At 45.4% G+C, this 20,137-nt stretch overlaps 1 protein-coding gene across 2 annotated transcripts in view; it reads right to left on the bottom strand.

Annotated features, from left to right (window-relative positions):
- Positions 1-20,137, bottom strand: part of LOC119966332 (raftlin-like) — a 184,887-nt gene that overhangs the window by 104,337 nt on the left and 60,413 nt on the right. For both annotated transcript variants that reach the window (XM_038797815.1, XM_038797814.1), the window contains one exon: positions 13,718-13,901. In XM_038797815.1, the coding sequence (XP_038653743.1) occupies positions 13,718-13,901 (184 nt within the window). The remainder of the gene's footprint in view (positions 1-13,717; positions 13,902-20,137) is intronic.

Raw genomic sequence — 20,137 nt, forward strand, 5'->3', positions numbered from 1 at the left:
GATGAAGAAATTCAATTAGTATTTGTATCTGGTTTTTTTTGTTAACATGAGAAAAGGACAAAAAATATGCCTCAATACCAAAAATAGATAGTACACTTTTATGTGCACCATAGCTTAGAAATTGGATTGGGGCTGAAATGAAACATGATCTGGGTGCAATCCATGTGCCTAAAGAGGCCAGGGACAGCACTATGGGAAGATGTACTGTCGGCTTCACTTGTAAGCTGCCAGTCGCCATCTCCATTCCGTTCTCCAAGTTTCTTCATCCCCATCACATCTGTTCTGAATATGCACTTCTGGCATGTCCCTTAGAGATTGACCCCTTAGAGAATGAAACTGGGAATGTAATTATGGGAACAAGGAAATGACTGAGGAGTTAAATAGATATTTCGCATCAGTCTTTACTGCAGAGGATACTACAAACATCCCAGAAATATTTAAAAATCCAGGGGGGGAAATTAAATACACTCACCATCACGTTTTAGGCAAACGTATAGGGTTAAAGGCTGGCATGTCCCCAGGTTCACAGTAACTTCAATGCAGTGTTAATGTAAACCTACTTGTGACAATGAAGATTATTATTATTACCTGAGAGTTTGCACCCCAGGATCATAAAGAAAGTAGCTACAGAGATCGTAGATACATTGGTAGTCATTTTCAAAATATTCTTGGATTCTGGACCTGTGCCAAAGGATTGGAAAACTGCCAATGTGATACCCTTGTTTAAAAAGGGAAAGAGGGAAAATGCAGGAAACTACAGGCCAGATAGTCTAACTTCAGGTATTGAATAAATATTCTAATCGATTAATAAGGAGAGAATAGCAGTACAAGGCCAGAATTCTCCGGCCGTTCACTGACAGTGGGAGTCTCCAGTCCCACCGGCAGCGCACCGCCTCCCGGGTTTCCTGGCGGTGTGGGGTGGTTTCAGTGGGAATTCCTATTGACAGCAGGAGGACCAGAGAACCCTGCTGCCAGCGAACGGCGTGCCACTGCCTGCTTCCAGGAAACATGCAGCTGGAAGGCTGGAAAATCACTCCCATAATCTGATCAAGAACAGTCAGCATGGTTTCATGAAGGGGAAATCATGTCCGACAAATTTACTCGACTTCTTTGAAGAGGCATCAGCCAGAGTAGATAGAGGAGAAGCAGTCGATGTTGTATATTTGGGTTTTCAAAAGGTGTTTGATAAGGTGCCACACATAAGACTACTGCACAAGGTTGGGGCTCATAGTGTTGGAGATAATATTAAGGCATTGATAGAGGATTGGCTAACTAATAGGAAGCAGTGAGTACTGATAAGGGGCTTTCTCAGGTTGGAGGGCAGTAACCAGTGGAGTGCCAGAGGGATCAGTGCTGGGACCACAGCTCTTCACAATATATATTAATGATCTGGAGGAAGGAACAGAGTGTACTGTGGTCAAATTTGCAGATTATACAAAGGTGGGAGGGAATGCAGGATGTAAGGAGGATATAAATACTGTACAGAGAGATATTGACAGGTTAAGTGAGTGAGCAGAAAATTGGTAAATGGAAATCAATATGGGAAAATGTGAGATTGTTCATGTTAAAGAAAGAATGAGAAGTGGGATTATTATTTAAATTTAGACTGCAGAAAACTGGAGCACAAAGGAACTTGGGGCTCCCTCTTTCCCTCCCAGAAAGCTAGCATTCAGGTTCAGACGGTAATAGGGAAGGCAAATGGAATGCTGGCTTTTTTTTCAAGGAGCTGGAGTATAAAAGTTGATGCAACTGTCCAACCTACTAGTGTGGCCACATTTAAAATACCATGTACAGTTTTGTCCGCCTTATTTAGGGAAAGAAATATTGCCATTGGAGGCTGTACAGAGGAGGTTTGCTAGAATGATCCTCGGAGGATCGCCATAAGACAAAAGGTTAAACAGGTTGGGTTTGTATGTCTTGGAGTTCAAAAGAGTAAGAGGTGATAAGATTGAAACATGTAAGATTCTTAGGGGGTTAGACAGAGTAAATGTTGGGAGGATGTGTCCACTCATGGGAGAGGGTGGAGGTCTTGTGGCACAGTGAGTAGCATCCCTGCCTCTGAGCCAGAAGCTCCAGGTTTGAGTCCCACCCAGGGATGGCCAAGGAAGGTGTGTTCATAACATAGTCAAATAGGTTGAGTGTGTCAACCTGCAAATCCTTCTATAAATGCCAATGGCTGGTGGTAAGATCGGAAGAGACTCCGAGTCAGCCATGCTTGATGTGGAGTTAGCCACATAGCTATAAGCTACAGGCGACAGACTAGCAACCTGTTCTGGGAATTACCATATATAGTAACAGGCAAAAGTCTGCCTTAGTGCACCACTAGGTGTGGGATGAGAATTGGAATGGAAGAGTGTAGGACCAGGGGATATAGTCACAGAATAAGGCAGTGCTCATTTAAGATGAATTTGAGGAAGAACCTCTTCTCTCAGCGAGTGGTGAATTTTTGAAATTCTTTACCTCAGGAAGCTGTGGAGGCCGAGTCCGTGAAAACTTTCAAGGCTGAGCTAGGTTTTTAATCAGCAGGGAATTAAGGGTTATGGACAGGAGGCAGGAAGGTGGACTGAGTGAGTGTTAGATCAGCCATGATCTTATTAAATGGTAGAGCATGCTCAAAGGGCTGAATGGCCTACTCATATTCCAATTTCTTATGGTCTTTTTTCCTCAGCCGAGGATTCCCACCCAACATAGAAACATAGAAAATAGGAACAGGAGAAGGCCTGTCTGCAGGGGAAGTGTGCAAAACAGATCAGCAACATCATCTCTCTCACCAGTGGACATAATTTATTTAGATTTCAAGAAGGATTTGACAAGGTGCTGCATGGGAGACTGTTAAATAAGTTAAGTGCCCTTGGTGTTCAGGGTAAGATCATGGCATGGATAGAGGATTGGCTGACTGGCAGAATTCAGTGAGTAGGGATAAAGGGGTCTTTTTCAGGATGGCAGCTGGTGACTAGTGGTGCGCCTCAGGGGTCGGTGCTGGGACCACAACTTTCCACAATATACATTCATGATCTGGAAGAAGGAACTGAAGGCACTGTTGCTAAGTTTGCAGATGATACAAAGATCTGTAGAGGGACAGGTAGTATTGAGGAAGCAGGGGGGCTGCAGAAGGACTTGGACAAGCTAGGAAGTGGGCAAAGAAGTGGCAGATGGAATACAATGTGGAAAAGTGTGAGGTTATGCACTTTGGAAGGAGGAATGGAGACATAGACTATTTTCTAAATGTTGAAATGCTTAGGAAATCAGATGCAAAAAGGGACTTGGGATTCCTTGTTCAAGATTCCCTTAAGGTTAACATGCAGGTTCAGTCGGCAGTTAGGAAGGCAAATGCAATGTTAGCATTCATGTCGAGAGGGCTAGAATACAAGACCAGGGATGTACTTCTGAGGTTGTATAAGGCTCTGGTCAGATCCCAGTTTTGGGCCCCGTATCTAAGGAAGGATGTGCTGGCCTTGGAAAGGATCCAGAGGAGGTTCACAAGAACGATCCCTGGAATGAGGAGCTTGTCGTATGAGGAACGGTTGAGGACTCTGGGAGGTTAGAAGGATGAGGGGAGATCTTATTGAAACTTACAGGATACTGCGAGGCCTGGATAGAGTGGACATGGAGAGGATGTTTCCACTTGTAGGAAAAACTAGAACCAGAGGACACAACCTCAGACTAAAGGGACGATTCTTTAAAACAGAGATGAGGAGGAATTTCTTCAGCCAGAGGGTGGTGAATCTGTGGAACTCTTTGCCGCAGAAGGCTTTGGAGGACAAATCACTGAGTGTCTTTAAGACAGAGATAGATTTGTTCTTGATTAATAAGGGAACAGGGGTTATGGGGAGAAGGCAGGAGAATGGGAATGAGAAAAGTATCAGCCATGATTGAATGGCGGAGCGGACTCGATGGGCTGACTGGCCTAATTCTGCTCCTTTGTCTTATGGTCTTATGGAAAAGGAACAACGGAGGGAAAGATGTCGACGAATGGGAGCTCAAGGAGCCGACGAGAGGGCAGAAGTGACGGAAAGGGCCACGAGCAATGGGCAGACAAACCGGTGGACCCACGAGGCGAGGAGACCCACAGCCGCCCAAGAAAGGGGGAGGCCAGTCTCCCCCTTGCCACCAAAGATGGATGGAGGGTCTTCCTAAGGAAGGAACTAGCCACCATGAAGGAGGCGATTAGAATCAAGAGCCAGGTGGCGGTGAATCTGGTGGTGACGGAGGCAACTGTATCCCTACAACGAACGTTTGACAGTCTGGGAAAGAAAATGGAGGCACAAGTGAGAGAGCCTCGACAGATCAGAGTGATAACATTGTCCCTCTGGAAGCAGAGAGGTGAAAAGCTTGGTGGCAGCCCAGGGGAGCTTGAAGGGAAAGGCCGAGGACCAGGAAAACATGTCCCAATGGCAGAACGTATGGATCATGGGCCTGCCGGAAGGCAGCGAGGGCAGAAACCCAAGAGACTATATCGGCCAAATGCTGGGCAACCTACTTGGGAGGGACAGTTTCTCCAACCCCTCAGAACTTGATAGGGCGCACAGAGTGAAACCCAAGCCGGGGGAGCAGTCGAGAGCGATCAGAGGAAAGTTGCACGAATATCAGGACCACGAAAGGATCCTGCAGTAGGCTAGACAAACAAAGGTGAGCACATGGGAAGGACATATAATCCGGATCTACCGGGTGGCATGGTGGCACAGTTGTTAGCACTGCTGCCTCACAGCTCCAGGTACCCGGATTCAATTCCGACCTCAGGTGACTGTGTGGAGTTTGCACTTTCTCCCCATGTCTGCGCGGGCTTCCTCCAGGTGCTCTAGTTTCCTCCCACAGTCCAAAGATGTGCAGGTTAGGTGGATTGGCCCTTAGTGTCCAAAGGTTAGGTGGGGTTACTGGGTTACGGGGATAGGGTGGAGATGTGGGCTTAAGTGGGGTACTCTTTCAAGGGCTGGTGTAGACTCAATGGGCCGAATGGTCTCCTTCTGCACTGTAAATTCTATGATCCTTGGAGTCCGGGCACTGACCTTCATGGTTCCAGCCGCGGCCTTCCCAGTGGAACTGTTGAGCACAATTGAGAGCTGCTGCCTCTGACTGGTAGGCGAGACTTCCATTCCCTGGATTTTGATTCCAGAGGAGGCTTGCCATTGGCCTTGCCACTGCCTGATTGGCTTGTGGTTCAGAAGGCCTTCCCAAAAATAGGTGAGGTGGGTCACTTGCTGACAGGTGAGACTTCCAATGCCTCAACAAGATTCTGCCCATTGGCGGAAATGTAACCTTTTTAATGACACATTAAACCAAAGCTCCAGCAGTTTTTTTAAGAGGACAATATAATTCTGTGACCCTATTTAAACTCGAGCTGGAAGTTCTTCTGTTGCTCACAGCCATTCATTGCTCAGCATGAACTATAAAAATTAACTGGCCTTTTATCTCAGTGCTTTTTATAGAACTTTGCTCTTGTGATGACCCTCAGGAGACCCACCGAGATGGCCTGATTGATCTTCCCTTGGGGCTCATGGAATACGAGCTACACAGCTGATGGACTCAGAATCAACCCTTAAAAGCCGGCATGATCGGTGGTCCCGGTTGGGACCTATGACCTGTATGTCGCGTTGCGACCTTTTCTTTGGTTGAAAATTGGCCACCATTTTGAAACACCTTCCCAGGTCTCTTGACTTTTATAGTTGTAAATTGGCTGCAGTTCAGAAGTGACCCATTGTTCATGATGTAATTTGGGAAGTCCTGATAATGCAAAACATATGATATAAAGCAAATTCTTTCTTTAGTTAGCCTGAGCCATGAAGAATTTACCTGGTTATGGGCGCAAAACCATCCTCACACCAAACAAAATTTAAAATTACATTTTAATCAGAATATTAAGATATGTTTTTGTATATGTGATGTAAAAGCTAGCACCAGAAATGATGGGCTGGATTCTCCCTCACCCGAAGGCGATATGGTAATCGGCGATCGAGCAGTGAATCAACTCCGATGCCCAAATCGGGGCCGGCGTTGGTTTGACGCCAGCCAGCCATGCTCCACCTCCTCGGAAATGGCATACTCGCGTCATGCGCCGCGCGCCATTGCAACAGCGTTGGCGCGTCATCGGCAGGCCATCCTGCAATGCTCTGCCCCCGATGGGTTGAGTTCCCAACGGCGCGGAATAAATGTGGTCTCAGCGGCCAGGAACCCGCGTGGCAGCTGCGGACTGTGTCCAGCGCCGCCACACTCAGCCGGGAATCATGCCGCTGCCCGGGGGGGGGGTTTCTGTGAGGGCTGTGGGGACTGGTTGGGGGTGGCCAGGGTGTAGCCTGTGGAGTCGCGGATAGCGGGTCGGTTCCGCGATTGCACGGCCAGAGACCCAGCCATTCTCCAGCCGTTTTCGGTGCGGGAGCCGGGAGTTTCACCCGGCGTCTCTTCTAGCCCCTCACTGGTCCCAGAATCGGTGAGCGGTTGGCGCTGATTTTCTGGTCGTAAACCTCCCGTGAATTCTTTGTTCGAGCTTGTGATTAGCTGCTGAAACGGAGAATCCAGCCCCAGAAGTGCTGTGGTGGCTACATAAGGAGAAGTACATCATTTGAAAGTTTTAAATAAATTATTACTCAGAGTGTAAATAAGTTGAAGTGTAGGGCTTCTGACAACCTGCAAAATTTACTTAACCTCTGCACTTTGCTCTGAAAAACACAACATATAGCGGGTTGGGTTCCATGGCAACAGTTACAGAAATCTCTGTTTTAATTATAAGATAAGTATCAGGAAACTCTCATTCCTTTGCTGCTTGAATGAGACTAAAATATTCTTCAATTCTGTTTGTAGTACACAGACTACAGTTCAAATACTTGAGTACAAATTAAATATTTTACAACTTCTTATGGAATTTCTTCTTGTTGAATGACCTGCTGTGATTATAAGCCATCGGACTCCTAATGAGACTTGAATTTGACTCATCACCTTCACACACATTTGGGCTTCTCCTGGAGGATTTTGATGCAGCAGTCACAATTGAAAAAATGGATAGGGAAAAGATATTAGCAGCCAGACTTTGACTTTGAGTGATAGTGTAATCCAGTACAGCAGATAGTGAGTCAGCAGCCTACCTTACATCTCTTATTGCTCTCCCACTGATTTCAAAGCAAATGAAAATCAGGAGCTTCCGTTTTGCTTTCAGCTGCATTACACTATCACAAAAAGTAAAAATCTACACTGGAGTGAGGCCTGGGGGCCGCTTGCACCAAATAAATCTCTTTGCGGTTTAGTAAAGAAGCAGAGCCTACCATGTCTGTGAAAATGTCCAGGACAGTCTTACTGCAATCACCCAGCTGGAAAAGAGAAATTCAACTACACGTGTAAACTATGTCGCCTTCACGGGAGGCAGCTTAGTGTTGTGCGCTACACTGATGTATTTTAAATACTATCCTGTAGGAGAAATGATTTTATGTCATGGATCCAACCCAAAGTTTCCATAGTTTCTAACAGTAAAGCCAACTACATTTGGATTAAATTAGCAGTCTGGATTCAATTACAGAAAGAATGCAGCGTATTATTATTTTTGCCATAATGATGTTGGGAACAGATCATCTTATACATGATTACTAATTTCAACTCAACATTGTAAAAATGCTGTGGCTTGGAATGAATTACTGTTCCAGAAAACCAACAGTGACAGTAACCATTAATTTGATGAGGCCAAGATTCTGTAAACTCAAACTGTGAAGCCCTAACTTGGCATGCTTAAATGTTACAATCCTTTCCATCATACACAAACATGCCTCATATCATCTTGTATGTACTACAGTGACACTTTGATTGACAATAATCATGACGGATTAAAATTTGTAACCCTTTCAACACACCCCTGCCAAAATTTCAATAGGAGTACATTTAAAGGGCTGGAAACTTGGCTGAGACACAGATGTGGCAGCTCCAAGCACTATTTGGGGAATTCCACAGAGCCTTGTCAGGGCTGGAGCCTATTCCGGCAGGAAAGGAAGAGCCTAGTATGGGGCTAGGGTGGGATGGCCATTTTGGCACTCCCATTATCAGCAGCAATGCATCTGGTCACACCAGGCATACCTGTTTGCCAAATAGTTGTTGCTGGTTTGCCGTTTAGATCTCATCCTCCAAAAAAATAAAATTTCAGGTCAGTAAAATTTGGTATTTTTACAGTAGGCCTATAGGAGCAAAAGAGGCAGTTCTTTCATCTTTCCAGGAGGGACCATCATTACCTCCACTCCCAACAGTGATACACTATATGTGCCATCTCTGGCAGGCTTATGATGTGCTCTAAGTTCCAAAATTATTCACCATTGGCATTCAAAGTAAGGAACCTCCTTTAACCTTGGATTGGCCTGGTGGACTATTCTTGACACTGACAGAGGGATATGCTGATTCCTATTATCTTTTTCTTTTTTTAATTTGAGAACAAATACTTTGGACCTTTTCAAATGTAAAAGGGTAAATGTAACAGAAAATTGCCCTCATTAATTGATGATCCCTTGGCTCATTGTCTGCTGATGCTTCATCCTGAGCTGTTCCTCAGCAATTTTTTGTCAGTGGCACTTTGCCAATACTTCCCATTCTCAGGGGCAGAGTGAGGAAGCAGATCCCAAAAATACCTCAGCCGTAATGGGAATTAAACCTGCACAGTTATCACGCACTATCCATCTAAACAGGTGAACCAACCAGCCCAGATTACCTTTGTGATGTTCATAAATGCAAATGTTTCAGGTATGATTAAGCTTACCTGGCATCACTAGCTTTATGGCTTGAAATGTCATGAAATAACATTTTCCTAAAGTGGTAGATTTGATATTTACGCGATCATAACATTTCTTTGGTTAGCTCTGCTACAATCCCATTTCCTGGGCTATGATTTTTCAGACATAGGTTAAAATAACATTTTTATTATAGTAATTAGAATAAAATTATATTGCTTATTGTAAGAAAACATAAAAGTAATTGCTTCAATTCTTAAATATATTTGTGCATTTTTTCCACCTCCCAAACATCTTTGGCGTTCTTTTCCCAAGAAATCACAAGTGAATTAAGTGAGTATTTGGAGAGGACATTTTCATTTCAGTGAAATATGTAAAGTTAATAATAATACTAATCGCTTATTGTCACAAGTAGGCTTCAATGAAGTTACTGTGAAAAGCCCCTATCCCTATTGTTTTCAAGTCCAGACACTGAGCAAATAAAAAGAAAGTCACAAACTGAGCTTGGAGCTTATAGAAACAGAAAATGTTGGATAAACTCAGCAGATCTGGCAGCATCTGTGTAGAGAGTTAACGGGAGGAATTTTGCACTCAGTGCACGGAGTGCTGGCTGAGGTGAGAAAACCAGCATGTTTCTCTCCAGCTGCACAGCCATGTTTACACTCCAGATTCTCTGGCACCCAGTGCGTAGAAAGCCTGGGGGTGTGGCTTTCACCGTTATGCTGGCAGGGCCTGATAGAGCCGACAATGTCAGCTCCACAGAGAAAGGGGTGACATCTGGAAAGTACACCCTTATCAAAGCAAAATTAATACTATCCCCTCTCCCCATGGATACAGGGAATCCCCTTCCTCACAAACACTGGGACAACTCCCTCCATCCCATGGATAAGGGAAATGATCCCCCAGTCCCCCACACGTAAGAGGAACCTCCCCCATCTGGGCCGCTCCTGCAACTCATAGCCAGGCTGGCATGCTAGGGTGGCAGTGCTGGGTTGGCACTACCAGGTAGTAGTGCCAGTGTGCCAAGGAAGCATTGCCAGGGGCAGTGTCAGGGCACTGCCTGAGCATGTCCCTCGCCCCCCCCATGGACAAGACTTACCTCTGGGCGCCCGGTGAGTTTTCCTTGACTACTTCAAGTTTTTAAATTTCTGTTGTAAACCTCGCCAACCCGACATCATGCCAATGAGGGGGTATTCTTTATGTGGCAGGAACAACTGGCACAGAAGTCCTTGAAGTCACGCAAATTTATTAAAATATATTTAAATGAGGTTCCACCCATGTCACCAGAAAGTGATATCTCACCGCCGAGATTCTCATTCAATCAGTCTCGTGGGATTTTCTGTCGGCGTTGAAATTTTGCCCGTGACAAAAACCAGCAAAGAATCTCCCCTCCCCAATGTTTCAAGTCCCTAAGACTCTTCCTTGGAGCCAGACCTGCTGAGCATATCTGGAATTTTCTGTTTTTATTTCAGATTTTCAGTATCCACAGTTATTTGCCTTTATTGTATTTTACAAAGATGCGTTTGTTACCAATGCCATGCCTGTGCATTTCTGGTGTGTTATTCTGGCCAAGATTTAGCAGCATGGTGCAGGACTCTGGTCAGGAAACCAGGAACTATGGATTTCTTTGACCGTCTTTGAGTTTCCCACCGCCCTCTGCTATCCAGAAGCAACGTTAATATCACAGCCTTTTCCCTGGGCCTTCCATGTCCAATGTACTGTCCAGATGTCTGGGGGTATTTCCCAGGCAAAGAGTGTGTGGGCTTTGTGTTTATGTGGGGAATCCCATCTGAGCTTGTACATGCAGTTCCTTTTTCCTTTTCGCTTGTGTTTGTAGCACTCCATTGCTAATCCTGCTCTAACCCAGTTGAGAAGACTATCACTGTCTTATGGTGGAAAGGCCTAACTGCCTGAGGACAATAGCTAACCAATTCCCATCTCCTTCCAGACCAAGATTCCACTACTGATGCCAAACTATTATTTCCCTAATCCTGGATCCCTGTTACATTATCCCGCCAGCCCCACAGGCGTAACATAATTGGATCTCTGTGATGAATGGACCTGTGTATACGCAGCCGGTATCGACGGCCACATGAATGGACCTGCGTATACGCAGCCGGTATCGATGGCCACATGAATGGACCTGTGTATACACAGCCAGTATCGACGGCCACATGAATGGACCTGTGTATGCGCAGCCGGTATCGACAGCGACATGAATGGACCTGCGTATACGCAGCCGGTATCGACAGCCACATGAATGGACCTGTGTATACGCAGCCGGTATCGACAGCCACATGAATGGACCTGTGTATACGCAGCCGGTATCGACGGCCACATGAATAGACCTGTGTATACGCAGCCGGTATCGATGGCAACATGAATGGACCTGTGTATACGCAGCCGGTATCGATGGCCACATGAATGGACCTGTGTATACGCAGCCGGTATCGACGGCCATCTTGTATTGGCAGGATATATAGTAATTTTTTAAACTAAGTTCAATGCAACTTGATATTTTATTTCTGAAGGAATAGTTCAAAATCTTCAAGCAGCAAATTTCAAATGTTCCATTTGCATTGACTAAAATGTTAACAATGTACAGATTTGTTCATTTTTTTAAAAAGCTACAAATGCATGTGCCATGTTTATGTCGCTATTATTGTTATTATTATAAAAATTGCAAATGCCCTAATAAAAATATATATTTTTTAAAAGCTACAAATGCTGTGAATACACTGCAGGCCTGACAGTAAATAGAGATGGCAATTTAATATAATGTGGACCCTTTGTAAATTCAGATGAAAAGTTAATGCATAAATTAGTTGCCTGTCTATCTTCTTTACAGATAGTGATAGACATGTGCGCTTGGAGTTTTAGGCTCTGATGGGGTGGACATGGAGGCAGATGGGCCTGTAAATTTGTGAAGCTGGCCAGCTTGCTGGTTCCATCTCACACTGTGCCATTTTTCCAGAACCAGGAATGGTGGGGATGGGGTGGGGTGGGGTGAGTGGGAGAAATGGTGGTGGCAGCAAGGCTACCCATTCACAAGCAAGGGGTATCCAAGTGACCTTGTGTTAAATACCTTTTAAGGCCTATTGTCAGAGACTGACTGGAATTTTCTACTCGATCCCCAGGTCAATGGAGGCTTCGGAGAACAGGGCAGCTGGCTAGTGATAGCCTTCCGGTGACAGACCTGAGAGTCATGTGTTGAGACACCCCCCCCCCCCGCCTGCCTGGCATCAGCTGCAGCTTCAGGTCACCCTGTGGAGAGGAGGCCACTACAATTGCGGCCAGGCTGCTAAGGACATTTTTAAATTTAAAACTTTAGAAAGCTGGAGAGGGTAGTTCAAAATGGTGGCACTCTCTCTTACTTACCTGAAAAGATATGCTGCTCCTCCTTCCCTGCTGGAAGACCTCTGACTGGTCCTCCAGCTTCAAGAATCTGTCTGTCAACCTTAATTCGACGGCAAGCCTGTCATAAAATCACAGCCAGGTGACTGTTGTCAGCACAGTGCGGATCCTGTCCTCCACTTGACCAGGACAGCATGATTCTGAAGCCCATGGGAAAAATCGTGTTCATGGTACTTCTCCAGCATTTTCTATTTCTCGACCAGATATGTTACTTTCATAGAAGGTAGAAGTTAATATTTTTGGGAGAACTGCAACATTGAAAGTGGCTGTTTATGATCATATTTTATAACTTCATAGCTATTAGATGCCCAACATAGCGTTATAGGGACTGATTCAGTTAATGTTCTGATTGTGTCATAAATAATAACAATCTTTATTATTGTCACAAAAAGGCTAACATTAACACAGCAATGATGTTACTGTGAAAAGCCCCTAGTCGCCACATTCCGGCTCCTGTTCAGGTACACAGAGGGAGAATTCTGAATGTCCAATTCATCTAACAGCACGTCTTTCAGGACTTGTGGGAGGAAACCGGAGCACCCAGGGGAAACCCACACAGCGACGGAAGAACATCCAGCTCCGCGCAGTCAGTGACCCAAGCGGGAATTGAACCTAGGACCCTGGCGCTGTGAAGCAACAGTGCTAACCACTGTGCTACCGAGCCACCACTCTGTGCTAAATATCACACTCTAAGAAGGAAGAACTGTTTTAAATTCACTGTCAGCCATTTATTGTTATTCTTTCTAATATCGAGGTCCCAGAGTGGAAGTTGAACCCGGATCATCTGCCTCAGAGGTAGGGACACTATGGCCGGGATTCTCCGACCCCATGTCAAGCCGCCCCGACGGTGGCTTCCCGATTCTCTCCCCGCCGATTCTCAGGCGGCCGCGGGATTCCTGCTGCGCCAGTCGGGATCGTTGAAAGCGCCCCCGGCGATTCTCCACGCCCCAACAGGCCGAGTGGCCGCCGAGTTCAGCCAAATCCCGCCGGCGTGGGTTACTGAAAGGTGTCTCTGCGGGAGCCGTCCTGGAGTGGGGGGGGGGGGGGGGGGGGGGGATCTGACCCCAGGGGGGCACCCAAGGTGGCCTGGCCCGCGATCGGGGCATACCGATCGGCGGGTGGGCTGGTTCCATGGCGGCCTATGTTCCTCCACTCCGGGCCCTTGTAGGGTTCCGCCATATTGCCCGGGGGCTGGCACAGAGAAGGGAACCCTCGCGCATGCACCGTATCACGCCGGCCGTAGCACGCATGTGGGAAATATGCCGGCAGTAGCACGCATGCGCGAACTCGCGCCAGCCGTTCTGCGCCGGCTGGAGCTGCGGGGACCACTCCGGCGCTGACCTAGCCCACTAGGAAGGGGAGCATTCTTCATTATCGGGGACCCGTTGACGCTGGAGTAGTTGGCGCCGGTTTTCACGCTGGCGTGGGAACATAGCCCCATTATTGGAGAATCCCGCTCTATAATCACTGCATCACATGACACCAGGGCAAATACCATTCAAAACTAATTAAAAATTTGTAAGGTGTAAAGTGACCCTTTACATACAAAGAAAGCAATGTTTAACACAAAAATAGTCTATTAGTGACAATATTTATTTTGCCTGCTTTACCTCGCTGTTGGTTTGATCAGAATGGCCCTGAACATTTTCTCTTCTGGAGTTTTCTTCCACACGTCAATGGACTGTATGAAGGGGTGAAAACCAGCCAGTACGAAGCCTTTCTGGTAGAGTTCATGTAGCTGAGTGGGAAGATCATGTATGGAGGAGAGCTTGGCTGCAGACGACTCTGTTATTTCTGAAGGGAAACCACATGAAAGAAGCAGAGCCTGAGAAGTGCATAGGATCAACATTGGTAAATCATCCAGTGACCCAGAATATTTCCACACTTTTTTTAAACCAAGAGTTTCCTCAGATCAACACTCATCCTGTCGCACTACTGTCTTAAACAATATCCACAATTTTTGCAGCTTTAAAAGAATCGCGTCCACAGTATGTAAAAATATATCCAAAGATTTACATTCTGACTCCACCTATTACTCAAAACAATTTCTGGAACATAACTCATTTATATACTGTTAAACAATAATTAACTGTAGCTAATTATCATCTTTATTTTCACTACAGTTAATTACCGTGCTCCAAGGTTGTACAACTATCACCAACACGTATAGGGTCATTTCAGTTTACCTATCATATTTCCCTCCGGAGTATAAAGAGATCTATTTTGCTTACTCAGATCTCCTCCCAATATTGTATTGTGAAGTGCTGCAAATTGATCTCTCCTTGCCTCTTTAAGAAAGACTCTTCTAACACTGTCACCTCTACTATTTCATTGATAAGGGGTGTGATATAACGGGTCTGAAACAGAGTCCTGTTTTGGGCACGCTTAGCAGGTTGTTTTTCAATGCCTGCAGCACCAAGAAACATTGCCTTATTTAACAGCACTTTGGCGCTTCTTTTGGCATTGGCGAGGAACGCCCCACAAAGCCACTCTTACATTAGTTCCTGCACTGACGCCACTGCAGCAAGATGACTTGTGGATTGGGAGCCATTGTTAAATGCCACACCCTCTTTTGACCCCTTCAGTCACCCCACCACGGCCTCCGGACACCCCTACTGCACCCAACTTACCTCTTTGGGGGTCCTCAAGCCTCCCACCCCCGCTCTTATGGGCAAGGCACTACCGGGCCCACTCTCTGGAATGGGCAACCTGGCATCTGAGCACCTCAGCACTGCCAGGATGCCTGGGTGCCAGGGTGCAGTGCCAGGGTGCAATGCCAGGGTACCATCCTGCCTAGAGCCCGACCACCTGGGGGACTCTAATTTCCTAGGAGAGCCCTCTAGGTGCCATTACACCTGGTCCACGTTTGTGTGGACTACTGCTAAACGGCCCCCTGGCAAGGTCTCCCAGGCGAGGATGTTAGTTCCCAGCAAGGGTGAGATCCAGATCGCGACGTCTTGCAATATCTTATTAAATATTGAGCGCCCTAAATCCGTGAGATTCAACAGTCTCATCGTGTCATGAAGCTGGGTGTGACAAGGCCGTTAAATCACGCCCAAGATGTTCAAACTTGGGGAACAACTTCAAAGATGTACTTGAATTTATATGATGCCCAACTCCATTGAACCAGCTCTTGTGTATTTGTTCATTCAATGTAGTACTCTTCCAATGGAGAAATGCAGTGAAAAATAGTACAAAATGGCCTTCCGGCCTGTGCTACCATCGTTTCTACTGGATTTAAATAGCTCTGGTGATTTTTTAAAAACTGCTTTTGATAATTGAAAACAGTCTAACTGCCTGTTCCCATCCATTGATTGATGGGTTCTGTGCTTTCAAACTGAAATTAGCACTTCCGGTCAGACCTTTTCAGAAAGTACTTTGTGGTTTAGACAGCTGTGGAAATTCTGAAAGCTTGGCTGAGTTTCAATGTGAATGGATTTCAGCACAGTTGGTGTTCCATTCAGCTGAGAATGAATGACAGTTTCAAAAAGTTGTAGCTAGAGATCGGATCTTTGATGTGATTTCTGTTTTTTTTATCATTATCAGCAGATGTGTGCATTGCTGGTGAGGCTCCGGCCAATCGCCGATTGCGATTTCGGCGTCGGCAATCAGAGAATCCACCTTTAAGATTTTGTCATGGGTTTAGAAGATGCTTTCGAAGGAAAGTTGATACAATCTAATAGAATTACAAAGGTTTTTGTCACACGAAAGAAGCAATTTCCTGTTCTCTCTTCAACCCATCAAGTCCCCTCACAATCTTATGTTTCAATAAGAACATCCTCTCATTCTCCTTCTTGAGATGGCAGTGATGATCTCAATGGCACTGCATTAGTTACAGCTTGCCACCCAAAAAAATGATCATTTTATTCCTACTCTCTGATTCCTGTTAGATAACCAATCCTCTATCCGTGCTAAAATGTTACCCCCACACCATGGGACATCATTTTGTGTGGTAACCTTTAATGTGGCATTTTATAAATTGCTTTTTAGAGTTGAGTCATCGAATCATAGATGTTTACAGCAGGGAAACAGGCCCTTTGGCCCAGTTTGTCCATACCATCCAGTTTCTATCACTAAGCTAGTCCCACTTACCCGCATTTGGCCTCTATACCTCTATACCCACCCTGCCCATGAAAGTGTCCAACTGCTTTCAAAATGATAATATCATCCCGCTTCTACCACTGCCTTTGGCAGCCTGTTCCAGATGCTCACCACCCTCTGTGTGAAGAAATCTCCCCTCTGGTCTCTTTTATATCTCTCCCCTCTCACCTTAAACCTGTGTCCTCTAGTTCTCGACTCCTCTACCTTTGGGAAAAGATGCCGACTATCTACCTTTTCTATGCTCCACATTATTTTATCTACCTCTATAAGGTCATCCCTAAGCCTCCTACACTCCAGGGAAAAAAGTCCCAACCTAGCCAGCCTCTCCTTATAACTCAGACCATCAAGTCCTGGTAGCATCCTCATAAATCTCCTCTGCACTCTTTCTAGTTTAACAATATCCTTCCTATAATAGGGTGGCCAGAACTGAACACAATATTCCATGCATGGTCTTACCAATGTCTTGTACAATGTCAACAAGATGTCCCAACTCCTGTATTCAATATTCTGACCAATAAAACCTAGCATGCTGAATGCCTTCTTTACCACCCTGTCCACCTGCGACTCCACCTTCAAGGAGCTATGAACCTGTACCCCTAGATCTCTTTGTTCTGTCACTCTCCCCAACTCCCTACCATTAACTGAGTAGGTCCTGCCCTGATTTGATTGAACAAAATGCATCACCTCACATTTATCCAAATTAAACTTCATCTGCCATTCATCGGCCCACTGGCCCAATTGGTCAAGATCCTGTTGCAATCTTATATAACCTTCTTCACTATCCACTATGCCACTAATCGTGGTGTGATCTGTAAACTTACTAACCATGCCTCCGATATTCTCATTCAAATCATTAATATATATAACAAATAACAGTGACCCAGCACCGATGCCTGAGGCACTCCGCTGGTCACAGGCCTCCAGTTTGAAAAACAAGCCTCCACAACCACCCTTTGGCTTTGGTCGCCAAGCCAATTTTGAATCCAATTGGCTACCTCACCCTGGATTTTGTGAGGTTTAACCTTTTTCAACAACCTACCATGCGGTACCTTGTCAAAGGTACCTTGTCAAAGTCCATGTAGACAACGTCAACTGCACTGCCCTCATCTATCTTCTTGGTTACTCCTTCAAAAAACTCAATCAAATTTGTGAGACATGACTTTCCCCTTACAAAGCCATGCTGACTTTCCCTAATTAGCCCTTGTCTGTCTAAATGCCTGTCCCTTCTAACAACTTACCCACTACAGACGTAATGCTCACTGGTCTGTAGTTCACAGGCTTATCCCTACAGCCCTTCTTAAACAAGGGCACAACATTTGCTACCCTCCAATCTTCAGGCACCTTTCCTGTGGCTGTTGATGATTCAAATATCTCAGCTAGGGGGACGTCAATTTCCTCCCTAGCCTCCCACAATGTCCTGAGATACATTTCATCAGGTCCCAGGGATTTGTCTATCTTGATGCACTTTAATACCTCCAGCACCTCCTTCTCTGTAGTATGTACACTCCTCAAGGCATCACTTTTTATTTCCCCAATTTCCCTAACATTCGTGCCTTTCTCAACAGTAAATACTGACGAGAAATATTCATTTCGGATCTCTCCCATCCCTTGCGGATCTACACATAGATGACCTTGTTTATCCTTAAGTGGCCCTACCCTCTACCCAGTCACTCCTTTATGTATCCGTAAAAGGTCTTTGGATTTTCCTTTGCCTTATCTGCCAAGACAATCTCGTCCTTTTTTTGCCCTCCTGATTTCTCTCTTAACTCTACTCCGACAAGTCCGATCCAAGCAATCCACTTGATCCCAGCTGCCTATGCATGTCATATACCTCCTTCTTTTTGACCATGGCCTCAATATTCTGAGTCATCTAGCCTTACAAAGAACAAAGAACAATGAACAAGACAGCACAAGAACAGGCCCTTCAGCCCTCCAAGCCTGCGCCGACCATAATACCTGCCTAAACTAAAACAGTATGCACTTACGGAGTCCGTATCCTTCCATTCCCATCCTATTCATATACCGTATATACTCGCGTATCATGCGATCTCGCGTATCATGCGACCCCTAAATTTTCGTCCCCAAAACATGATTTTATGCTATATCTCATGTATCATGCGAGTCACTTTTTTGGAAATTAATGCCCAAACTAAAACTTCCAAATGGTATCATTGTCTGTGGATTCTGCAGAGTGGATTCTGTTGTGAAAGCTGTTCGCGAATCGAACAGCTTTCCAGCTGGCTTGACTAGCGTCGTTCAGCCACTTGACGTATCCATTCATAAAAACAGCAAGTAAAACACCCGCGAATTTTGTATCGGAAAAAGACGGCCATGTATTGAATAAACTACCCATATGATCAGGAAGACAACCTGAACAAAGAAACAATAGTCGTTAATGATTTGGATACTACTCTACAGATTTTGACCACAGCATTCTGATGGGAAGATGTTCAGCCACTTGACGTATCCATTCATAAAAACAGCAAGTAAAACACCCGCGAATTTTGTATCTCGCGTATCATGCAACCCCCCCAAATCTAGGTTACAATTTGGGTCTTCAAAAGTCGCATGATACGCGAGTATATACGGCATTTGTCTAGCTGCCCCTTAAATGCCACTATCGTACCTGCTCCCACCACATCCTCAGGCAGCACGCTCCATATATTTACCGCCCTCTGTGTAAAAAAAACTTGCCTCACACATCTGTCTAAACTTTTCCCTGCGTACTTTAAACCTATGTCCCCTCGTACTTGAATCTCCAACCCCGGAAAGAGCATCTGACTATCCACTATGTCCATGCTACTCATAAGCTTGCAGACCTCCATCAGGTTGCCTCTCAACCTCCGTCGTTCCAGTGAGAACAGACTGAGTTTATCTAATCTCTCCTCTTTGCTAATGGCCTCTATACCAGGCAACATCCTAGTACCCTCACCAAAGCATCCACCTACTTCTGGCAGTGTGGTGACTAGAATTGTACACAATATTCCAAATGAGGCCTAACTAAGGTCCTCTACAGCTGCAACATGACTTGCTAATTTTTATATTCAATGCCCCCACCGATGAAGGCCAGCATGCTGTATGCCTTCTTGACAACCTTATCCCAATATGTTCCCAATTTCAGTGATCGGTGGACATGCATGCCCAGACCGCTCTGCCTGTCAGTACAGTATTCGCAAGAGTTCTACCATTTATTGCCCCTTGCACCTTAAACCTATGCCCTCGAGTAATTGACCCCTCTTCCCTACCTGCATCAATCATCTTTGTCCGGATTAAACTCCATCTGCTATTTCTCTGCCCAAGACTCCAACCAGTTTACATCCTGCTGTATCCTTTGACAAACCTCTTCACTATCCGCAACTCCACCAATTTTTGCGTCGTCTGTGAACTTATTAATCAGACCAGCTACATTTTCTTCCAAATCATTTATATACACCACGAACAACAAGGGCCCCAGAACTGACCCCTGTGGAATGCTGCTAGTCAGAGCCTTCCATTCAGAAAAGCACCCTTCTACTGCTACCCTCTGTCTTCTGTGCCCAAGCTAGTTTTGGATCCAACTTACCAGCTCCCCTCTGATCCCTTCACTCGAAGAGGAATGTGCTCACCCTGAACCCTAATTAACACCCTTTGGAAGACTCCCACTTACCTGCTGTCCCCATGTCTGTAAACAGGCTCCTCCCACAATCAGGTTTTGAGAGTTCCTGCCTAATACCATCAAAATTGACTTTGCCCCAATTTAGAATTTTAACTTTTGGGCCAGTGGTATCATTCTCCATAGCTATCTTTTTAAAAAAAATAATTTTTATTCAAAGTTTCACATTTTCACAAAAAAGAAAACAATAACAGAAAATTCTAAGAACAAAAAGAACAGAACCCCCCCCCCCCCCTCTCCCAGGTTGCTGCTGCTGCTGACCTTTTGTTTTTACCGT

The sequence above is a fragment of the Scyliorhinus canicula genome, chromosome 5 (genome assembly GCF_902713615.1).
Source record: "Scyliorhinus canicula chromosome 5, sScyCan1.1, whole genome shotgun sequence".
In the NCBI taxonomy this organism is placed as follows: domain Eukaryota; kingdom Metazoa; phylum Chordata; class Chondrichthyes; order Carcharhiniformes; family Scyliorhinidae; genus Scyliorhinus; species Scyliorhinus canicula.